Source organism: Cavia porcellus, unplaced genomic scaffold, assembly GCF_034190915.1.
Source record: "Cavia porcellus strain 051 isolate PalLab524CR breed Dunkin Hartley unplaced genomic scaffold, mCavPor4.1 scaffold_61, whole genome shotgun sequence".
Classification (NCBI taxonomy): Eukaryota; Metazoa; Chordata; class Mammalia; order Rodentia; family Caviidae; genus Cavia; species Cavia porcellus.
This window is the reverse complement of record NW_026947544.1, coordinates 2,534,819-2,559,967: the sequence shown is the minus strand read 5'-3', so window position 1 is coordinate 2,559,967 and position 25,149 is coordinate 2,534,819. Positions and strand designations below refer to the sequence as shown.

At 35.0% G+C, this 25,149-nt stretch overlaps 1 protein-coding gene across 15 annotated transcripts in view; it reads right to left on the bottom strand.

Moving 5' to 3' along the window:
* The window catches only part of LOC134475110 (histone demethylase UTY-like), a 322,941-nt gene that overhangs the window by 137,425 nt on the left and 160,367 nt on the right, over window positions 1-25,149 (bottom strand). For 5 of the 15 annotated variants that reach the window (XR_010046059.1, XR_010046060.1, XM_063244489.1 and 2 more), the window contains 8 exons: window positions 10,225-10,318; window positions 8,652-8,778; window positions 4,530-4,628; window positions 4,141-4,360; window positions 3,083-3,217; window positions 2,389-2,448; window positions 1,749-1,844; window positions 523-621 (listed from right to left, as the gene is read on the bottom strand). Coding sequence is in view for 13 of the 15 variants with exons in the window: in XM_063244489.1 (XP_063100559.1) it covers window positions 523-621; window positions 1,749-1,844; window positions 2,389-2,448; window positions 3,083-3,217; window positions 4,141-4,360; window positions 4,530-4,628; window positions 8,652-8,778; window positions 10,225-10,318 (930 nt within the window). In the remaining 2 variants the exon portion in view is untranslated. The remainder of the gene's footprint in view (window positions 1-522; window positions 622-1,748; window positions 1,845-2,388; window positions 2,449-3,082; window positions 3,218-4,140; window positions 4,361-4,529; window positions 4,629-8,651; window positions 8,779-10,224; window positions 10,319-25,149) is intronic. The other 10 variants (XM_063244493.1, XM_063244500.1, XM_063244499.1 and 7 more) reach the window with 8 other exon arrangements.

Here is a 25,149-nt window from a genome sequence, read left to right as displayed (position 1 = left end):
ATTAAAAAATACACTTTAAAACGTAAGGAACTATGTTCACTTTCAGATGTGACTCCTGTATAAAAAAGAAACCTATTTGATTTAATAGTCAAGAAAAGGGTTTCAACTTACGGATTATGGGTCAGAAATTTACATTCCTTTTCCCTCCATGGAATACAAGATTTCAAGTTTCTGTTTTATTACACTGGTGACAAATCCCTCAAGTCCATGGGCCAGTATAACACCAGCACCTCAATTTTAGGATAATTTGTTAATTGCTAAATAATGAAAATAAGTGCTCTGAACCCAGCCAAAATTTAATGTATATAAGCAATAAAATGCCAAGCACTGTTTTAAATTAACTTATACCTATTTTTCCTTAAGAAAATGTGCTCCTTATGAGCATTAAAAGCTTGAATATATTAATTATTGACTATACACAGAAACTAGGAGTAAACACTAACAACCTTTAAAATGGTGCTGTATTTACAAAACATTCAATTTGCTGATACATTTTAGAAAAAATAGACGTGCAGTACATACTTGTTGCTGCATTAAGACAAACTGATTTTCCAGCTGTTCCAGCACCAATCTCTGTGCTGAATTTAAATTAGCTTTATTTGCACGCAGCTGTTCTAAGTGCTAGGCGAAGGAAAAAGAGGAATAAAATCAAAATTTAATCTAAAAAAAGACTTTCTAAGGGCAACCTCGTAGTGAAAAAGAGTAGAAACTCACAGCCACTATGTGAGAGTAGATAGTACCCCTTTATCAGTGGTAATCAGACCCCAAACAAAGCTTTTCAGAAGCCTGAGGAAAGTAATAAAATCTAAACATTCATTGAAAAAAGTTATTTTGCATGTTTGGAAAGAAATGGGTTATGAAGGAATGAAATTTCATAGAGGAAGCTACTAAATACTTTGAGTACTGAAAACAGCAGAAAACAGCACAGTATGTAGTAGAATCACTGGAAAATACCTAAACGTCCAATGACCGGGATTTGGCTCCAGCAAGGTTATGTCCTATAGAGCCTTAGTTGGACCACTATGTAAACATAAGAGAACTAAAGATGAACTACACAGATGTGGAAACACTCACCAAGATACTATTTTACCATACAAAAAAGAAAGCCGGAAATTATATACTTAGTTTTGTGTACTTGTGTATGTATATATGTATATTTTAACCTACATTTCTATTTCAAAAACACACAAGAAAGGAATCTATCAGGTACACGTCACTCTTTGTACATTCACAATTTGTAATCACAATGTGTGTCAAAATTGCAAATGGAACAAAAGAAAAGAATGAGATAACTGGTGAACACAAACTTGTTCCTGCACTCTAGATGTAATAAGGTGCAAAAAAACTGTTATTAGCCATCTGTAGGAAAGGAAAAATAAGGAACCAAAATGAGTTTTACCCTACCTGTCAAAACATTCTATGTTTTTGCTATCGCCACACAAACACATTATGATTCCTATTACTCCTCTGGTAAATTTAAGCTCACTTTAATTGTAAATGTAGTAGTAGACTGTCATTCAGTTTCAAGGCTTAATAGCTGGGCTAGGGAGAAGGCTCAGTGAAAGGCCACAGAGTTGCTTGCATAAAGGCCTAGGTTTGATCCTTGGGTGGGGGGTGTGTGGAGAGGACAGAGAACAGAAGAGGAGAAGAGAACAGAAGAGAAGAGGAGATTTAACACCTAAAACGCTTAACCCTCACTAGTTCTGCTTTGAAATTATAAGATAATATGTCAACAGGATGTGTCATACCTGTAATTTCTGTGGTGTCAAACACCATGAATGAACTTGTTGCTGTACTGGATGATGTGAAGCAATCTGGCCACTATCCCACTTTTCAGAACCGTTCTGAGAACAAGTTATTAAAGAAAAGCAGGAATTTTGGTTAAATTTATACACTAACAGCTATGACTATGGAGACACTAAATAAGTAGAAACTGGAATATTGACATACACATACAAAGTGCTTTTAATCCTTTAAAATAATTTAAAACACATAATCAGTTTACAAATCCATTAATTTAGAAGAAAAGGGCAATATCTACATCATGTCTCAAAGAACTAGAAAGACTGTCCATTATTATATCCAGTGCTCAATTTACTTCAATAGAAGGTTGGCAAGACTATCAAAATTGCACATGCACCAAAAAGAAAGAATGAGATGACTAGTGAACATTAACTTTTTCCTGCACTCTAGATGTAATAAGATGCAAAGATTATGAGAAAGAGATATTGCTTAATTTTTTGATATCTACAAGCTTAAACTACTAAGACAAGTACAGTTTCAGAAGAGTTGGTTTTTCACTTTTATTGTGACTTGTCTGTGTGTGTGTGTGTGTGTGTGTGTGTGTGTGCGCACGCACGTATGTGTGCGTGTATACAGATACTGTACCTTTGTTAAACTAGGTGCTCTTTTCCTCTTGGCACAAGCAGGCAGGGGCCTTCTACTTGGCTAGAAGAAACCAAGTGTAGTGACAAGGACTAGTGTGAATTTAGTGTTTAGCTGAGGTCTAATAAAGATTCAGTATTTGAATCATTAGCTTTATGAGTCTAAGGATCACAGAAGTAAAACACACATACACACACATATACATGTATACACACACACACACACACACACACACACCACTGCATACAGTTTTTAGTTTATTCCCTAAAATTATAAATGTAAAATTCCTAAAATTATAAAATGTTGTAAAATGGTTAGTATTCAAAGTTATGTGAATATTATCAAATTCAAATACTGAAAATCAAAATTAAATGAATCATCAATGGAAAATGTTTACCTGTTTTAGGAAAGAAAACATGATTTTAATTCAATACAGTACTGCAGAATATCCCCTTAAATCTCTTTCAAATTGTACGAATACACAAAGGCTCTAATCCTGTACACCATGTTCCTTACTATATGCAAGGGAGTTTTATTTGATTTAAAATCCCTTTAAAAATGATTTTTATTTTTAAATTAAAAGGAGCTTAGCATGTTTAAAAGCCAGTGTTACATTTATTTAAGGAACTTCGATTACTGTAAATTGGAAAGAACCCCTTAAAGCTGGGCAGCTATGGGAGATAACCCAACTTCTCACCTGCTGTGCTGTGTTCATGGCACCCTGCCTGGAGGTAAGCTCTGCGGGTATTGGTAGGCTCCATGCCTCCTCAATACTAGGAAGTAATTTAGTTTTATTCTGGAGACTACTTTGTGGAAGGTTACACAACTGAGCCTAGGAAAAATTATGTAAAAAACAAATTTAACACAAGCCTATTTGAGTATGATCAAGTCCACTAAGGCTTCCTCAAATGTGACAAGTATTTATATTTTTACAAACATATAATTGTAATTTTGGGGATTTAGATAGACACTACATATAAAAAAGGCAACTGGAATACACCGGTGAGAACCAGAATGAAGCTCTGATTTTCAGTCATTTTGAAAATTTTATGCACAAGCAAAAAGCAGTGTTTGCATTCTTTAAAATGTGGTGACACCTTTAAAGTGTAAACATTGTATTGTCTCCCTAGTGTAAAAAACTGAAAGAGGAAATAACATCCAAAATGTACAACAGATATTGTGAACATGAAAAGGGCAGAAACTGCCCAAAAGGAAAGAAGAACTGGAATGCAGAAAACAAAAAAATGAAGTATGGAAAGGAGAGCGTATATATACGTGTATACATGTATACATATATACGCTTTCAGTAAGCACGTATACATGTATATACATGATAGATAATTATACTACTAATGTTCATCAAAATGTGTGTTCATTCTTTGAATGAACCTTCCACATAATTTTTTCATGCCTATATCTTGTAATCTGAGCAACTACTTTAAAGATAAAAATATGCAATATATTAACCATTGTTAATCTCCTAGTATTTTGTTTTGAAATTCTGTATCGTCAGTTTAGTTCATTTTTGTTTTAAAATAAAAATAGTGTAAGCAGAACATGAAAAATGCTCAGGTGTATGAATGTTGAACAGGTAAGTTAAACACCATGTGTACATGTATAAAAGAACACACCTTACTTTAAATAAAAAACAAAATACTATTGCAAAATATGGAACTAACATTAAATCATAGTTTTCCTTTTCCTGTCACTACAGGGAAATCTGTATCTTTTAAAATATGCTATTCAAAATATTACCTGTAAAAACTTAATTCTTGCTGCAAGTGTAGATGTGTTACTACAATCTTTGCTTCTAGTTGCATTCAAATAGCATTTAATGGCATCCTGAGGTTGATTGCAGGATTCATACAGAGTGCCCAAGTCCATCCAGGCTGCCACATGCCCGTGGTCCAATTGTACAGCACAAATATAAGCCTGCAAAGCATCCATGGGCTGATTCTGCTGCTGGTAGAGTACACTGGGAAGATAATGAATAATTTTTCAAAAATTGATGTGTCTTATAATGTCACTGTAAGTATGTCTTTCAATCACCCTTTGCATCAAATAAAATAACACGGTATATCTACCTACATTTATACTTATACATTTCTATATATTTATACATTTATCTATATGTAAAAGCTTACCCTATTGAACACCATGTATCTGCACTTGCTTCTGATTTATCAATAGACTGCCTGTAAGATATAAAGGCATCCTGAACTTTTCCAATACTCGAATAACACCTAAAAGAGAAAAAAATCTGTATGTACTGTATGTCTAAATAAAATCGCATCAATAACCTTAATTATTTGCCAAAAAGAACACAATATTCAAAGGAATAGGGGGACTAATCAACCTGCTACTGTGACATACATTACATATATATCTAAATTTGTATAAAGAACAACTTGTCAAAAATTGATGCACTTTACATTACTGCCCAGTAAGTTCTTCAGTGAGCCTATTCAGCAATTAAAACACTACACTACCGACATATGATACGCGCTATGTATCACATTATGTCTACATTTACATGTAATAAATTTTAAATATTATAGGAAGACAAATATTAAAATATTAAAATTAATGTTAAAAAATTGTACCCTGAAAAATAGCTCAAGTGAAAATAAATTTCGGGAGATAGATGGTAAGCCCACAGTGCCTTGCTGTTAAAGCTTGTAAATGATAGACCATGTTGTAGTGCTCAATACTACCTGAGTTGTAGTCCAAAATTTCCTCAGTCCGGTAATATTGGAGGTTGAATATACTACTTACATAGTTTGACCTTAGGCTTCCTGCATCATTAAGATATAGAATTTGTACGAAGAGTATATTACCTGTTGATAAAAACTTTTGTAATGAATTCAATTTTCCTTTCCTATCTAATAATATTTAGAATCACTATTTGTCATGTGTGTTACCTGTTTGTAAAGGAAAAAAATTAATGTATCACTACGAGCATGTTCTTCGCTGTTTACAAATTTATATTCTTACAGCACAGAATTCTCCTTCTGCCTCTCTGCCACTCTATTTCTGGTTTCTGTGTTTTGAAAAGTAATTTACTGGTAATATTTCACTTATAACATTGGTACAAAAATAGCAAGTGTTTTTCTTATTCTAATGACAGACGTTCCCTGAGTTGGCTGCCACACTTACTCAACGACAAATTTCTACTTTGTGTATTGTAAATGCCTAGGAGAAGAAAGATTAACACAGAAGACAAAGGGGAAGCCATCTCTTATAGGCTGAGAAGCATTTCATATGGAAAGCATCTCCTGTATGTGTAAACATGTATGGGTCTACTAATTGAAAACTTTAATACAGTCTACAATCAGCCTGCCATATTTTTGAAAAGGCAAGTGGCATGACCTACCCAAAGCTAATATAATATGTTTCTGTATCAATCATCAGTGTCAGTAAATTACGTGAGGTCTACTTCATGTTGGTATATGCATCTCAATCAGTAAGCTACCTGAGCACTGAACAGCATACTGATCAAGGACAAAAAATATCTCTAAAATACTGCTGCCACCAAATCCCAGTGTTCCTTGGTAACACCTGAGGTGCTCACCTGCAGCTTTAATTGCTTTTTGCAATGTTTAAATTTCCACAAACATGTCTTTTTTCCTCTGTGACAAAGCCATTACAAGAAATGAAATTGAAGGGTGTGGGTAAGAATAAGTAACAGTAAATGTTTTAAGAACAGATTACAGAAAGGTAATTTCTAGTATGATTATCCTTACTAGAAACATTCTGATACCTTCTAATAGAGAAGGTGGTAAAGTGACCTGTACCTTTGAAACCTTCATCCAAAAGAGTGAAAAATAAAACACATCTCAATGCTTTAAAGTGACATGAAAGAGGAAAAGTCTTCTAAGAATATATATGGCTATCCTCACTCACAAAAAATGTGGAATGACTGAAATTGTAAATTTTAAATGCTTCCTTTTAACATTTTCTTATCTTTTTTTAAAATTTTATTTAAAGAAAGAAAAAAAAACAGTAAAAGGGTAAAAGTAATACAGAATTTCAAAAAAAATAAACAGTAAGAAATCATAGTTAATAGATTACATACTGTTATCTTAGAAATAGTTGTTCAAGTTACAAAATTAAAGCATACAAAGTGGACATTCAAACAGTGCGACTGAAAACAGCTGTGTTCAATGATCCAACAAAAACTTAGTAATATGGTCATCTATCTTACACACCTTAACACACTTGCAGTTATATCCTTTAGAGCACTTTCTTTTCCTCTCTTTTTTACAATAACAATTACACATTATGGGCTTTATTACTCCCACCGTTCTTATTACCTTTTTTTTAACATTTTCACTAACTGCTGTGATTAAACAGTAAAAACAATCTTTTACATACATCATGAATGTTACAAGTAGTAGGGCAGAAATCTGGATTCTTGGGTTGAAAGCAATTTTGGTGGAAATAAAGGAGTGTTCAGAAACAAAAATAACTTCAGGGGCCACTGTCTATACATTCCCTTTTCTAGTAAAATGTTCTTTTTCACAGTCATTCTATCTACATTATGCAAAAGCTGTGTTAACAGCAGCAATAGTAGCTCAAAGGTCTACTTCATGTCTTTACTTTGCTACACAGACAACTTACTTGAAGCACTTTCCTGGTCAGTAAAAACGCTAAGACAATATTTATTTATTTATTTAACTTTGCCTGAAAGCTTTTAATGCCAAAGAAAGATAAAGTTTAGAATCTTAAATTCTACATCAAACATGTTAATCAGATTGTTTAATAAGCACAGAGGCATATGAGAAAAATTCTGCAATATATAATTGAGTTCCCAAGCATCTTTACTGTATATTAACAGATAATCAAATATTGTTTAAGGAAAAAACTCACCCAAGATTAGTCACCCTCTCAGGGAAATGTCTTACTAAATTTAAAGGAAAAATACGCATAGTATAAAAGTTAAACTTAATAAAGAAACTAAGTTTGAGGGGCTGTGAATTTAGCTCAGTGGCATAAGCACCTGCCTTGCAAACAGGCGGTCGGGAGTTCAATCCCCAGGTATCGATAAAAAAGAAAAAGAAAAAAAAAAAAAAGAAAGAAAGAAAGAAAGAAACTAAGTTTAAATGTAACTGCATGGCAAACATTTAGAATAGATTACCTTACAGAAATGTAAATGGGACAAAATGTACAATTAAAATCAACTGGGAGAAATGGATCCATAGCTCAGTTTACAGTGCTTCCCTAGCGTGCCTTTCAAAGGCCTTGGGTTCAGTTTCCACTACTGAAAAACAAACAAGTCAGGAAAATTAAGAATGTAATCTTGAAGGAAGTTATGTACTAAATCTAATCCATTATCTCACTATTTAATGAAAATTGAGACCTTAAGCAATTGATTGTGTTATGAGTGAATCCACAGATTGTCAGTAGCAAAGCCCGGAAAATTACCAGTTTCTTAGCTTTCGGTCTTGATTTTTGCACCGCACTAAAATATAGTGTGATAATTACAAGCAACATATGTATGTGGCCAAACATATAAATTCATCAGGATCTATCCAGTCAGCATATTTCAAAATCAATACTCAGAGTAAGCATACACAGGAAAAAATTCCTATGTTACAGAAACTTCCTATGTTTCATTTCTGCTTCCTACATCCATGTCTTTTCCAAAGTGAAATCTGCCAACCACAGCTGCAAGAAAATACGTCTCACCCTAAAAAGATACACAGCCAGACTACACAAAATTTTAAAGAAAAGCAAAGAAATTGCTTTGGGGCCCTGACCTGACACAGTTTACAACTCAGTAATGATTTTTTTATATCCCCAACTTAAGATTTCATGTAGAGCTGAAATCTAAGATATATGACCAATATGACATTTCCTCATTAATATACAAAATCATCAGGCAATATTATAAATTATCAAGTTTCCAAGGATGATGAGCTAGTTATCGTATAAAATATAAGGGTACTTTATGTTCTGTTAAGTAAATATGCAAACAAACCCCTCTGAAATCAGAACACAATTTAAACAGTGAACTAAAATTTACCAACCACTGCTAGCAAATAAAAGTCTTCAAATCTTTTTAAGGATTCTCCAATAATTAACAGTAATTCAAGTCAGATTAAGATATCTCGAAAATTAAAGTAGTGAAGTAAAAATATCTCAGGATCCACTCCAAAGTTATCTGCTTTTACCTCCCTGAAACCGCTGTTATATTTTAACATAAAAAGTCACTGTATGGTGTAAAACGTACATCAGCTCTAGGAAATCCAACCACCCAGTCTCACCTTCCCAGGAAATACCAAGACTGGCCAGAATTAGGGTCCATCTCCAGTGATTTCTGGAGATACTGAATAGCACAGCTTTCCTTGATTGCTTTGTCTTCTACTAAGTCCTCAGTATGATGCATCCAACCTATAATTTAAAAATATTATAAGTATTTACTCATCCAACTACCCTGCTGGTGTCAGGAATACCATGCTGGAGTAAATCAAATACTGTTTCAGTAATTTATTTTGTTACTAGCATCACAATTATCTAAACTGAAAACTGCCACAGGTAGCTGTAAGAAAGTCCACCTCATGATAAAAATATACAGTTAAAACTGTAGATTTTTAAGAGAGGAAATCTTTAATTGACTTGAGGCACTGAACTAACTCACCACTTAAAACTATAAATTCTGTTTCTAACATAGTTTTGAAAAATATTCATACATAATGACACATTTTGTTTTTCCTTTAAAGTCATCATACACTGGAAGAATTTTTTAAACAATCTATTAATGCAAATATTTTAAGTTAAAGGAAAGGTTTATATAATCAAAGCAATTCATTTCAATTAAACTAAAAATCTCACACAAAGTCCAAGCATCTTCCTCACAGTCATGGCTTACACAAATATCCTAAAAGTAAAAAACAGCATTTAATGGGACAACAAAATGGAATTCCAAGGCTCCCTATGAAAGAGTTCGGTGAAGAGTGAGTTCAAATAGCCAGAAAAATGGTAGGGCGTGTACCGCAGTGCATGTTGAATAATTTAAAACTATGTATAGACAAAGGGAAGATAAGAAAAGGCACTTCATTAGTAATTCAACTGAAATGTGAAAAAACAATTTCCTTTACAAAAATATTCACCTACGCAAAACTCTGCCTTATGGACACAGACATATTAGTTACACCCACAAGACAGTCAAATTACACGCAAGTTCAATGAAATCTTAGGGATTCTTCAGACCAAATATAATGAAAGAGAAAGCCAAACAAACTATTCCCAAATAACAAATAAAGAAAAGACAGAGAAACCTTAGCTAAGTTAACGGGAGAAACAAACATTTTACTTTGTATTATTATGTACATTGTTTATTTCATCCTCATTAAGAAAATATAACAAATCTTTTGGAGAAAAAAAAATTTCTTGGAGAAGGAGCTATTCTACAAATTTTAGAAGAAACACCTCCATTAAACATGCTATCAAGAAAACTATGAAATAAGAAGTTCAGTATTTACTAAGCCAAGTGAATGACCTTCATTCAATTTATTGAGAAATATAATACACACCAGTCCAGTGTTAGCGGATAGCATTGAGAATATAAAAGACCAAGCATGTCTGAAATACTGTGAGTAGGTGGATGACAAGATCGAGGATAAATAAATAAAATGTGGGAAAACATTTGAAAACCAAAGAAAAACTAATATGACTTACTAAAAAAAATAGTCATTTTAAGTTGAATCTCAAAATCATGAGATTTAATCCAAAACACAGATTTCCAAATGAAAATAAAGTTTTAACTAGAAACTGGATCCTAAGACAGAACCTCTCAGAGTCAATGTAATACAAAATAAAAATTAAGTCTTTATGTACCTAACTGTTGCAATACAGCTGCTTTTACTTGTGCAGGAAGATTTTCTGTCTGTAAAAGCTGTTCATAGGCTTCTTTGGCAGCATGATGCTTCCTCTAAAGAACAGAGGAAAAAATATTTAAGAGAAAACAGAAAATAAAATGGTGACTATTTAAGTAGAGACATCCCTGATTATAAACAATACATATATACTAAAAATCTAACTTACTAATAAAGAAGTGGTATGAAAACTAGAGAAATATACAATCACTCTTCCACACCAACACGGGTGAAAACAGTCACCCACCCCATAACTAAAACTGAAGATGCTCCACTTTTTATATTTAATGGCAGTATTTTCTCATGGCCACTTCTATGCTTTCAGTCACCTCTAGATTACACTGCTTGAAAATGCATTATTAGCCTAGAAACACTTTTGCAAGTAGAGGGTTATTAAGCAATAAAGCATGTGTCACTAAGTCTATGAATCACAGAGTAGTCAAAACTCAAATTTTAAAATACATACTTTCTGTTCTAGAAAACATTCTTGCAAAATATTTTTAAGTGTACATGTCATTAAAAACATTAAGTTTTTTCATTGATAGAATGTAGCAATGTTTATAAAATATTTAAGGTTAAAGAATACTTTTTAAAGGAATCTATTTGTGTACAGCTTTTCCTTAAAACATGCTTTGAGAACTAACATTGTTGTTCTGATCATAAAATTAGGGAACCCCTCCAAAAAGGAAAAACTAACAAATCAAGTAAGTATAATCTCAGTTCCTTAAGCAACTTACACATTTTAAGAGCAAAAAGAAGAAAAAAGTGTTACTTCAAGAATTAGCCATACACATCAACATGATTAAAATGGTGCAGTACAAACGGGCTAAAAGGACTGAAACAGAGAGTAAAAAGACTAACAAAAAAAAAAAAATAATAATGAATACCTGAGTAAAAAACAAAACCATCCTGAATAAGGAAACAAGTAGAGGAACAGACAATACCATTTTTCATCTGTCTCACACATATCCCCACCCCAGGCAAGTTAACAAAGCACTGCCTTTATATTTATGATTTTCATCTATATAAGGATATGCATAGACTAGATGGCTAGATAGATAAATTGATCGATAGATAGATCGATCCTTAACAAATATATTCTCTGTGTAAAAGGAAAAGCCTCAGATTATGAAATTAAGTTTACATGTACATAAATAATATTTTATCATTAAAACTTACAAGAGGAAATTTCATGGCCACTGGATAATATGAAGGGAGGTTACAAAAATCTATTCAAATGTAAAAGCAGTAGGTCCATTCAGAATTCTTTTAAACAGTCAAATAAGCGAATGGAAGATACCAAAGAGATATGAGACAGAAGAGGTTTAAGTTAAAAATTCAAATAGAGGTCCTAATGTCAAAAACTAGAACTAGAGGTCCCATTTGACCTAGATAAGCCCCTTGTTGGTGTTTTTGCAAAAGAATTTAAAGCATTACACCAAAACACAGCAATATGTGCATACCAATCTTTACAAAAACAGTTCGTAATAGCTAAATCTTGGATGCAGCCCAAATGTCCATCAACCAGGGAAAGTATACAGAAGATGCGGATTTTCTTTTGATCATAGTGCAGTACCTCTTGGCCAAGAAGAAGGAAAAAACTGAGACATTTATTGCTAAATAGATGGACCATTAGACTATACTGTTCAGTGAAATAAATCAGACACATGTAAATATCCCGATGTCTCACATACTCCCTGGTGGGCAAAACTGAAAATATAAATAAGAACAAAACTGTACAAGAAATATGGAGAAATGAGAAGAAACTGTTAGAAAGGAAAGATGAACTAAGGAGGGTGGAGATGAAAAGGAAAGTGAAAAATAAACAAAAGAAAGATAAACTGGAAACAAATTTGAAATAAGAAGGGGACAAAGGTATAAAAGGAGAGGAGGGAAAAGGACAAATCAAGGTATATTACATACAGGGACAAAATTCCTACGATGAATGTAATCATTGTATATCTAAATTGTAATAATAAACTCACTCAAATAAATTACTTGAGTTAATTTTCAGAATTTAAAACAAATGTCAATAATTACTTTAAGTGTAACGCGTAATATACTTTAAAAATATCAATAAATACACTTATACAATTAAAAGATTTTAACAATAAATTTAAAACTCAGATGTATTATGTAACTTTTATAAAAAATTCATTTCAAACTTAAGTATGAGGAAGGAAAATTGTAAATAACCAAAACAGCATGTAGCATGAGTGCAATTAAAAAGAGAAAAATAAAAGGTAAATAGTTTCAAATTCCATATCATGGAAACAGGGAAAAAATGTGAGAAAATAAACAAAAGCTTATAGCCATTAAAGGCATGGCAACCAAAGCATGAAAGAATATGGAGAGAGAACCTGCAGAGATTAAAACTTTCAAAATGTATACTGGGGCTAAAAGGATTGAAACACAGTATGTGGCCATACTCTTTCAAGTTCTGATATAGCCCACAACTTTAAGACAGGCTATTTGGGAATCTAAAATGGAAAAAAGGAAATTTTGAGGATCGCCTGGGCATTTTTAATAAGACTGTCCCTCAAAAATAAAAGGGCTGACTGAGGGTGCAGCTCAGTGGTGGAGCTCCTCTGGCTCAATCTACAGTTCTGCCAAACTTTCTGTTAGGAAACTTGTTAGGAAAGCCAGCTTATACTTTCAAAAAGACTTGTGTTCAATGAAGAATTAGGACTATAAAATTTCACTTCTACTAATTGGAAAGCTCCACGAAAGAGGAAAGGAAGACCAAGATATATCAACTACCTCCAAAGTGTCAATATACCTCACTAAGGAGACAATTTCAAGAAACACAGAGTCTTTTTGGGTGGCTTCTTTTCCTTTTTTTTTTGTTCTGCATTTTTTTTTTACTTCTTTTTGTCTTTGGGTCTGCAAAAAACAAACAAACAAACAAACAAAAAAACACCCTCTACTTGGCTAACTAAGCACAAACTTTTTTTAAAAATTAAATTTATTAGTACAATTTAAATACACATGATCATCATATTCATCATAGCTAATTTGTACCTATACATGATACACAGGGATCCTCTTTATTTTCCTTCCCTCCCTTTAAAACCTCCTTTCCTACTTATTTACAAAAGCTTTGTTTCCATTTTATCCTTCATCCCTCATGTTTTTCTTTCCCTTCCCTCTCCTTGGCCCTCCTTCCCATTTGAACCATTTTTTTCTGATTTCACAATATCTGCCACACATTTGGCCCTTATTTGCTCTTTCAGTTTCTCATGACAGAGAGACAACACAATATTACACAGAAATGTTGAAATTACCTCAATGAAGAGCGTGATCTCAGAGTCCAACCATTTACCAACAAATATCTCAAGATTATCCTTCTTTATCAATGAAAACTCCATTATACAAAAATTCACATCTTCTTAACTATTCACTGACTTATGGGCATCAAGGTAATTTCCAAGATTTAATCATTACAAACTATGCTCCTGCATCTGGCAGGGGCCCTAAGTGAGTCCAGGACCAGAGCATGTGCAGGTTGAAACCCAGCACACAGGGAAGCCTCTGAACTTTGCTCCCAGTGGTAAGACCAGGCCCCCAATCTGAAATCACCCAGAACATGCGGAAGGTCAAAGCAGGCCTAACTGGACCACACCCAGTGAACTCCAAGCAGCTGGCAGGGGTCTGGAGTCCAGTTCCAGAACATGGAGGGTGGGAAGGGGGTGGGTTTGAAACCCAGCACACAGGGAAGCCTTGGAATTTTGCTACAGGCAGTAAGACCATTCTCCATATCTAAAATCATCAAGGATACACAGGAGGTCCAAGCGGGCCTAACTGGCACATACCCATTGAACTCCAAGCAGCTACGTGTGCCTGCTGTCTGCCTTGGGAGCCAAAAGTGGGCCAGGTGATTCTCAGCACAAAGCCTTAAAACATTGCTTAAAACCCAGAAATATAGGTAAATGATAAAACAAAAGAGCAAACTGCAATCTCAAACTTCCAGCCCAACCCAAGTAAGCCTAAGAGACATGGAAACAAGAAAATATAAGCCATACACCAGAAATGCCTGAAATGATATCAAATGAAGTAAAGAAACAACTCTGGGAAGCTATAAAAGAACTCAAATCAGAAATAGTCTCCCAGGTAGAAGAAGAAATGATACATGTAATGAAAGAAATGCTGAACACATCTAAAGAAGACATAATTTCCCAAACATGAGAATAAAAACTGACATACGATCAGTAAACCACCTAGAACTCCAAATAACCATAACCAAAATAAAGCTATGCCCAGACACATAATAATCGACATCCTAGAAATCCAACATAAGAACAGAGTATTAAAAGCTGTCAGAGAAAAAAGACAGATCATCTATAAAGAAAAAACTATCAGAATCACAGCAGACTTCTCAACACAAACAATGAAGTCAAGAAGAGCATGGAGTGAAGTATTTCAGATCTTAAAGGAAAATGATTTCCAACCCAGACTGCTGTACCCTGAAAAACTGTCCTTCAAAATCAGTGGAGAACTAAGATATTTCCACAACAAAGAACAGCTAAAGAATTTCATGATCACAAAACTAACCCTGCAAAGAATACTGAAAGACATAGGAAAAAACCATAAGCAAGGCAAACCATTAAACAGAGTGGAAAGGTAAAGAACCAACAGCAGAAAGATAACATGTCAAAAGTATACCGATATATATCAGTTATAATCATTAATGTAAATAGTCTCAATTCACCAATTAAAAGAAACAGAGTGGCAGAATGGATCAAGAAACAACATCCAATCATACGCTGCACTCAGGAAGTCCATCTAACCCAAAAGGAAGCTCATAGACTGAAAGTCAAAGGATGTAAAACAATATTCCATGAAACAGGATCCAAAAAAAAAAAAAAATAGGGGTAGCTATTCTGCTAGCATATAATGTAAACTTCAAACCAAGAATGATCCAAAGGATAAAGAAGGTCAGGACATACTAGTTAGGGAAAAACTTCAAGAGGAAGAGATAAGAATCCTAAATACATATATGCACCAATTTTGGGAGCACCCAGCTATACAAAACATATATTAACAGAAATAAAAAGTCAAATGAGCAATAACACAATTATAACAGGAGGCCCTAAGACACTATTTCCAAAAAGGGACGTATCAACTAGACAGAAAATCACAAAGAAACAACAGAACTGAATCAAACCTATGAACAAATGGACTTAGTGGATGTATACAGAATGTTCCGCCTGCCAGCATCAGAATACACATTCTTCTCAGCAGAACCTGGAATGTTCTGTAAGACAGACCATATACTGGCTCAAAGAACATGCTTAAGTATCTGCAAAAGAATTGAAGTTATCCATGCATGCTATTGGATCATAGCGCCATAAAACTAGAAATTAATGACAGAAGAAACTGCAAAAATCCTACGAGCACGTGGAAATTGAGTAATACACTCTTGAGCAAACTGTGGGTCACAGAAGAAATTAAAGAAGAAATTAAACAATATTTGCAGGAAAATTAAAACACAAATACATCTTACTGGAACCTGTGGTATGCAATGAAAGCGGTCCTCAGAGGAAAATTTATTGCGGTGAACTCCCACATCAGGAAAACAGAATGAACACAAATAAAGAACCTCATGTTATACCTCAAACATCTAGAAAAAGATCAAGCCCAAAGCCCAAAGCCAAAAGAAGGAAGGAAATTATAAAGGTCAGAGCAGAAATCAATGCAATAAGGAAACAATACAAATAATCAATGAATCAAAGAGTTGGCTCTTTGAAAGAATAAATTAAATCGACAGGGCCCTAGTCAACCTTATTTTAAAAAGTAAAGAAAGGACCCAAATTTATGAAATAAGCAATGAAAAGGGTTAAATCACTACAGACCCTGGGGAAACACAGAAAATTATCAATACCTTTTTTAAAAATCTCTACTCTCCCAGGCTTGATAACACAGAAGAAATGGACACATTTGTAGAAACATATGAATTGCCAAAGCCTGGTCAAGAAGATGTAAAACTGCTGGATAACCCAATTTCAATGAATGGAATTGAAAATGTAATTATTTACCAACAAAAAAGGCCCAGGTTCTGATGGATTCACCGTGAAATTCTATAAGAAACTCAAAGAAGATTTAATGCTGACAATCCTCAAACCCTTCAAGGAAACTGAAAGGGAAACAATTCTAACTTATTCCTAGAAGGAAACAGTAATCACTCTAATACCAAAACCTGAGAAACACCCAACCAAAAGAGAGAACTACAGGCCAATTTCCCTTAATGAACACAGATGCAAAATTTCTCAATAAGATACTGGCAAACAGAATACAGAAAACAATCAAGAAGATTATACACCACGACCCAGTGGGATTCATCCCAGGAATGCGGGGATGTTTCAGCATACACAAATCAGTAAGTGTAATTCACTATATCAATAGAGCCAAATATAAGAATCACACCATCATTTAAATAGGTGCAGAAAAAGCTGATAAAGTCCAACACGCGTTCACATTAAGAATCCTCCAGAAAACTGGAACAGATGGACTCTAACTCAATCCAATAGCCAGCATCATATTAAATGGCCAGAAACTGAAAGCCTTTACCCTAAAATCAAGAATAAGACAAGGATGTCCATTATCACCACTCCTATTCAATACAGTGCTGGAAATACTGGCCAAAGCAATTAGACAAGAGAGAAATAAAAGGATAAGGATAGGAAAAGAAGAAGTTAAATTATCATAATTTGCAGATGACCTAACATTCTACACATGCATTATCTGCAGATGACATAACACTCTACACAGAACTCCATTGAAAGACTTCTAGATATAACAAAGAAATTCAGTAATGTAGCTGGATACAAAGTCAACCCTCAAAAATCAATAGTATTCCTATACATTAAAACAAAAGCACTGAGAGAGAAATAAAGGGAGCCATACCTTCTATGAGAGCATCCAACGAAATGAAATACTCAGGAATTAGTCTAACAAAAGAAGCAAAAGATCTATTCAGGGAAAATTATAATACCCTGAAACACAAAATTGAAGAGGAACTCAGAAAATGGAAAGACATCCTTTGTTCATGGATAGGAAGAACAAACATTGTGAGAATGGCCATTATCCCATATTTGTTTTACATATTTAATGCAATCCCAATCAAAATACCACCAGCAAACCTCACAGATCTACAGAAACCACTCCTGAAATTCATCTCAAACCAGAAGAGGCCCAGAATAGCAAAGGCAATTGTAAGCAACAAAGGCAAAGCAGGAGGCATCACAATCCCTGACTTGAAGTTATATTGCAAAGATACTATAATAAAATCAGCATGGTACTGGAATAAAAACAGACCTGAAGATCAGTAGAATACATTAGAAGATACAACTACAGCTACAAATACACTCAGCCACCTTATCTTTGGTAAAGGGGCCAAACATATCCACTGAAAAGGATGATAGTCTTTTCAATAAATGGTTCTGGAAAAATTGGCCATCCATATGGCAAAAACTAAAACTAGACCCATGCCTATCATCATGTACTAAACTAAAATCTAAATGGGTAAAAGGTCTAAGTATTAAAAAGAAACAATAAATCTGTTGGAAGACAAAGTATGTAGAAATCTTGAAGACATAAGGGTAGGCAGCGAATTCATAAACAAGCATCAAACCACACGTGAAATACTTCACAAAATCAGTAACTGGTATCATGTCCTATGAAACAGCTTTTGCATGTTGAAAGAAATCTCAAGTGAGGCCAAAAGAAAACACACAAATCGGAAAAAAATCTTAGTGAATGGTCCTTCAGAGGAAAGAGTTCTGTCTAAAATATTTAAAGAATTTAAAAGTATCAGATCCCCAAAATTCAAAAATGGGCATCTGAGATGAAAACACAGTTCTCAGATGAAGAAATACAAATAGCAAATAAATACATGAAAAAATGTTCAGCATCATTAGTCATTAGAGAAGTGCAAATTAAAATCAGATTGAGATTCCATCTCACTCCAGAAAGAATGGCCAGTAGCACGAAAACTACGAACAACTGCTGGACATGCTGCAGGGAAAAAAGAACTCTCCTGCACAATGGTGGGAGTGTAGACTGGGCAACCACTGTGGAGGTCAGTCTGGAGGTTCCTCAAGAAGTTGGGATTGGAAGTCCCATTTGACCCCACTATCCCACTTTTGGGCATATTCCCAGAAGAACTGAAAACATCATACCACAATGATATATGTGCAACCATGTTTATACCAGCACAATTTGTAATCGCCAGATCTTGGAAACAACCTAAATGCCCATCAACTGAGGAATGAATAAAAAGATGTAGTATTTTTTTACAATGGAATACTACTCTGCTATAAAGAATGATCACACTGAGATATTTACAAGTAAACAGATGCAACTTGAGACCATCCTAATAAGTGAAATAAGTCAAATTCACAAGTGTAAATACTGTATAGTCTCCCTAGTCTAAGAAATGGTCAGAATACATAAGATACAAAAAACTCAATAATTAGAGAGAAAGGTAAGAATCTGCTTAAAAGGGAGAAAATAACATATCAGGGAATATGAGGGAAGAAAAGGAATGGAAAAGAAAAGGTGTCTAAAGTTATATAGACACACTTAGGATAGCTAAGATGATTGCGCTACAAACTCTGTAAGTTCTTGGAACAAAATAGTTAACATTCATAGGATTGGAACAACTGTGTAATGCGCTACAAACTCTGTAAGTTCTTGGAACAAAATAGTTAACGTTCATAGGATTGGAACAACTGTGTATATTATTGCAGAGTGATCTGAGGAACTCTTGGAGCTCATTATGTAAAATAACAGCTCTAGTTATGCTCATACCACCTTATTTTGATTTTGTCAGTGTTCTGGGCTCCTTGCTATTGTTTATATGTCTTTTTCATTTTGTGTTTTTCTAGAAATTTGTTCTGTTTTGTCTAGTTTTTCCCTCTAATACAGAAAACATAGGTGTATATGTAGAGACTCATGCATGCATAGAACTTCTAAAAAGTTTATGAAAATCAATAATATAATGCATGATGAAATGAACAGCCACTTTGAAGAAAAAGAGACACTAACATACCCAGTACTGATTCCATAGCATCATTATGTAAAATCCAGCAATATTATTATTCTTTGCTCAGATTAATTTTAGTCTGTTTTGTTTTGTTTAATTTCAACATACATGAAGGTATGGACAGCTATTTTGAAGAGAATGAGAGACATTATGGCAGCCAGTGTTCACTTCCTTATTGTCTGGTCTTGAATACCTAAAATTCCTTCACCATCCAGTTCTGATCAGTTCCATACTATTTTGTGTTGTATGAATTCAATGTACGTGAAGATATGGACAACTATTTGGAAGAAAACAAGAGACACTAGGATAGACAGTGAAGGTCTCTAGTTGTCTTGCTTTGAAATCTGTGTCTCTTGCATTATCTTATGATCTGTTTTGTTCTGTTTAATTTTACCCTCTTTAAAATAACTGTGCTCCTATAAACATGAGTGCTTCTGTATCTCCACAGGATAGTGCTTTTAATTCTTCTGAGAACATACTGAGAAGGGAAACAGCTGGGTCAAATGGCACATCCAATCTAGTGTTCTGAGGAATCCCAACACTGATTTCCACAGTGGTCATACCACTCTATATTCCCAATAACAGTGGAGAAGAGTTCCATTTTTGCCAACAGCCTCACCATTTGTTATTAGTTAATATCCTGGTAATAGTCATCCTTTCTAGAATGACTCAGTGTTCTTTTAATTTGCATCTCTCAAATGGCTAGGGATGTCCTTCTTTATCTGAGAGATCTGCATTCATCTCTCAAATGATGACCACTTTTGAACTCAGAAGTATCTGATTTCTTTCATTTCTTTATATGTTTTAGATGTGAGTCCTTTGTCCAGCAAACAAATGGCAGCGATTTCCCACTCTTTAGAGAGTCTTACCACCAACCAAACAAATTTCAGTGTTTGAAGCAGGCACCAACCAAATTTCAAAGTTTGGAACTAGAGTTACAGAGGTATCTTAACTGCCTAATGGCTCCATATGTGGACTCTTCACTATGAAATCAGCAATGTTCTCTTAAAAATTTTTGCTCAAAGTTCCTAACTTTGCCCATAGTCAATTTACAACTTGAAAAATCTTGTATGAGCTGAAAGTGAGTCACATGTCCTGTCTCACTGTGGACATAAAGGGAGATACTTGAGTCTAAATTGCTCTCACCCCAGCAACCTACAGTGCTGTGTCAGTGCAGTAAAACATTTGCGACTGTCATTCTTTTCTTTCCATGTATGTAAATATGATAATATGATATCATACTGCTGGTAGAGATACCAGCAGTCAAAGAAAGAGGAAAACCATGAGAAGCGCAATACATGCAACGAAGTATTTCAGCCAGCATGGTTACAAATGTCTATACTCCCAGCATTCGGTAGCCTGGGGCTCAAAAAACACTGCCGTTTTGAGGGCAACTTAAGCTACAAAGTCAGTTAAGGCCACGCTAAATGGCATAGTGAAACCCTGTCTCAAGAGACAGAAGAAATGAAGGGAGGGAGGAAGGAGGGAAAAAAGAAAAGAAGGAAAGAAAGGAGGGAGAGAGGAAAAGAAGGAAGGAAGGTGGGGGACAAAGCAGAGAAACAAGAAACAAAAGAGAAAAAACACAAAAAGAAAAAGAAAGAACAAAAGCAAGCAAGCAAGAAAGAAAGTAAATTATGGGGGCCATTTGTTAAACTCCTGGAAAAATGCATTAAAAAATAGAATTGTGGGACCTGGGAGCCACTTGTTAGGCTTTCTATTATTTCTCACGGGAGAAATACATTCAGTATTATGGGAATGGAAACTGATGTATTGATAAGTGAAGCATATAAAACTCCAAATGGCCATATCCAAAATAAAACTACACCTAGATATATAGTAACATCCCAGAAACTCAACATAAGAACAGAAAATTCAAAGCTATTAGAGAGAAAAGACAGATCACCTATAAAGGAATGCCCATCAAAATCACAGCAGACTTGTCAGCACAAACAATGAAGTCAAGAAGACCATGAAGTATTTCAGATCGTAAAGGAAACCAATTTCCAACCCAGATTGATGGACCCTGCAAAACTGACACTCAAACTTAATTAAGAAAAAAGATATTTCCATGACACAGAACACCTGAGAAACTTTGTGACCACCAAATCAACCCTGTAAAGAATACTAAAAAATATTCTAGATAGACATAAAATTAAGAATTCAAGAATGCCAATAGGAAGAAATCACTAAGCAAGGTAAACAAACAGAAGGGAAAGGTAAAGAACCAACAGCAGAAAGATAGCATGACAAAAATAAGCCAATATATATCTGTTATAACCATTAATGTACATGCAATTAAAAGAACTAGACCATCAGTGTGGATCAAGAAACAACACCTATCCCTATGCTGTATATAAGAAACACAGGTAACCCAAAAAACAAACTCATAGATTGAAAGTTAAAGGATGGAAAACAATACTTCATGCAATAGGAAACCACCCCCCTCAAAAAAAGCAGGGGTAGCTATTCTGCTGGCAGACAGTGTGGACTTCAAACCGATAATGATAAAAAGAGATAAATTATATACTAGTTAGGGAAACCTTCAAGAGGAAGAGATAACAAACTTAAATATAAATGCACGAAATCCAGGAGCACCCAACTATATGAAACAAATAATAACAGAAATAAAAAGTTAAATAAAGAATAACACAATCATAACAAGAAACCTTAACACCTCATTGACACAAAGGGATGGATCAACTAGACAGAAAATCAGCAGCAAAATAACAGAACTGAGTCACACATGTGTACAAATGGATTTAGTGTACATTTACAGAATGTCCCATCCAACAATATCAGAATATACATTCTTCTCAACTACACAAGGAACATTCTCTAAAATACTCTGTATTCTAGCCCATAGAACATGCTTAAGTAAATGCAAAAGAATCAAACTTATCCCATGCTTGTCTAGTGATCACAGTGCCATGAAACTAGAAATCAATGATGAAAAAGATTGCAAAAACTCCACAAACACATGGAAATTAAATAATACATGTCTGAGTAATCAATGGGTTACAGAAGAAGTTAAAGAAGAAGTTAAACAAACACAAATAAAACTTACTGGAACCTGTGGTACACAATGAAAACAGTCCTCAGAGGAAAATTTATTGCAGTGAATTTCCACATCAGAATGAACACAAATAAACAACCTCATTCTACACCTCAAACATCTAAAAAAGAAGAGCAAGTCAAGCCAAAGCTAAAAAAAAAAAGGATGAAATTATAAAGATCAGAGCAGAAATCAAAGCAAAGAATCAATAAAACAAAGAGTTAGTTCTTTGAAAGAATAAATAAAATTGACAAGCCCTTGGCCAATCTTATTTGAAAAAGGAAAAAAAACTCAAATTCATGCAACAAGGTGTGAAAAGGGTGAAATCAATATAAACACTGGGGAAATACAGAGGATCATCAATACCTGTTTCGAAAACCCCCAATCTCATAGGCTAGGTAACACAAGAGGAAATGGACACATGCCTAGAAACACATAAATGCCTAAAGCTGAATCAAAAAGATGTAAAACTGCTGAATAACCCAATTTCAGTTAATGAAATTGAAACTGTAATTAGAATTTTACAAAAAAAAAAAAAAAAAAAAAAGGGACTTCCAGCAGAACATGGTGGACAGATAACAGCTACTACGGAGGCTCTCTGAAAGGCTCGGCTCAGAAGTCAGGAAGGGTGCGATGTAAGGATACATAAGCAGGTGGAGATATGCTCTTCTGACGCAGGAACGAACTGGGCTGAGAGAAAGCAACTTGGAATGCAGTCCTGGTGCTAAAACAGGAACAGAAAAGTGTGGAGGCTGGAGCCTGCGCCATTGGAAGCCACGATTTGGGTTTCCCGCCACGTGGCAACTGCCTCTACATCGGCTCAGCAAGGAGGGAGACGCGCAGAGGCTCTGAGAACGGGAATCTGCGAACCTAGTCGAAAACAGGACGGGCAGGGAGGCGTGCACTGACTTGTGGTGAGGTGAATGAGAGAAACTGACACTCTACCACAGTTTGACTCCAGCGGAGGACATTCTGGGCCCGAGCAGTCCTGTGCGAGCAGGGCGCGGTGGCGACTTCAGCCACACATCCCCCTCTCAGGTGGGATTGGTGAAAAGTGCCTGGCCTGCGTGGCGCTGCTGGCGGACCAAGTGGGCTGGCCAGACACAGATCCCAGAGCCTGACAGTGGCCGGGAGGGGCAGGCCCCGCGTAGGCTGCCTGGTCTGGAACTTCCTGGTGTGCTGCGGTGGGTGGGAACACCTAACTAGCGCAATTCGATCAGGCTGTGGCTGACAGGGAGAGAAGCTGGGCCTCTTATATAAGTTTGCATATATAAAGAACAGAGAATATGGGAAGAGGCAGCAACAAGAAAGGCTCCTCGGCCCCCAATTCTGAGAAACAGGTAATAGCGGACACTGCACCAATAGACATAAAGCGCCATATAGAGAGCCTCATAGATCAGTTCAGGAATGAAGTTATCAATGACCTGAAGCTAGAAGTATGCAGAATAGTTAGAGAAATGCTAAGCACCACCCAAGAAAAAACAGATGGTGGAATGGAAGAACAGAAAAAGAGGGGAGAATTGTTTGATGGAGAAAACAGAGAAAGCATAGAATACGTGAAGCAGGTTCAAAGAGACTACCAAGAAACTAAGAAGTCTATCGAAAACTGGCATAACAGCTTGAAAGAAACTAAGGACAGACTATCTGAACTGGAGGGCAGATTTGTAATATGGGAGAATGAAATGAAAAACTTCTTAAAAATAACAAAGAAACAAACAGCAATAATACAAAGACAAGAAGATGATAAGAGGATCCATAACTTAAGGATTGAGAACATAAAAGAAGAAGTAGGGACACAAACAAATGAACTACAAAAGCTACTCACAGAAAAAATCCAGGAGAATTTTCCTAATTTAGCAAAAGGTAAAGATACTCAGATGTATGAGGCATACAGGACCCCAGCTACCTACAACCCAAACAGAGAAACACCCAGGCATATAATAATAAAAATTCCAGAAATTCAATACAATAACAGAGTATTAAAAGCTGTCAGAGACAAGAAACAGACCACTTACAAGGGAACACCCATCAGAATTACAGCAGATTTCTCTGCACAAACCATCAAATCACGAAGAGAGTAGGGGGAAATAATTCAAGCTTTGAAAGATAATAATCTCCAACCAAGATTGAGATATCCTGCACAACTGTCCCTGGAAATTGATGGAAAAACAAGGTGCTTCCAGGATAAAGAGGAACTGGGGGAATTTGCAACCACCAATTCAACTCTACAGAGAGTATTGCAGGATATTTTAAAAAAAGAAAAATACAAAGAATCCAGAAATAGTGGCAGGGAGGCCACAACGAATGGAGCAGAGAACAAAGTGAAGAAGACAAACTGACAGCTACTGACAGAATAAGAGCTCAACAGAAATGATGCAGAGAAGATTGGATGATAGGAACAGCTATTTTGGAGAAAATGACATCTTAATAGGTAATACTGATTTAGTATCATCTTATTTTGAAGTCTCATCAAGCTTTTGTTCTTCTGTCTCCATTGGTCTAAATAGGTTGTTATCTTATTAGATTTTATTATGTATGATAGTATAAGCAAAAACCTTTTAAAGACAAGGAGATTATACAGAAACCATTGTTCATTTTCTGTTAGTCGATTCTAAATACTCTGTAATGCTGTCATTCTCTTAAATGGTTTTACATTGTTGTGATATATTTAATGCTACAGTATACGAAGTTGTACTCAAGGATTTCAAGGAAACAGACAATATGGTAACTACTTTTATGTCAGGATTATCTGGTGGTGAAACACTATTCTGCTTAAATGGTTATGTTTTGAT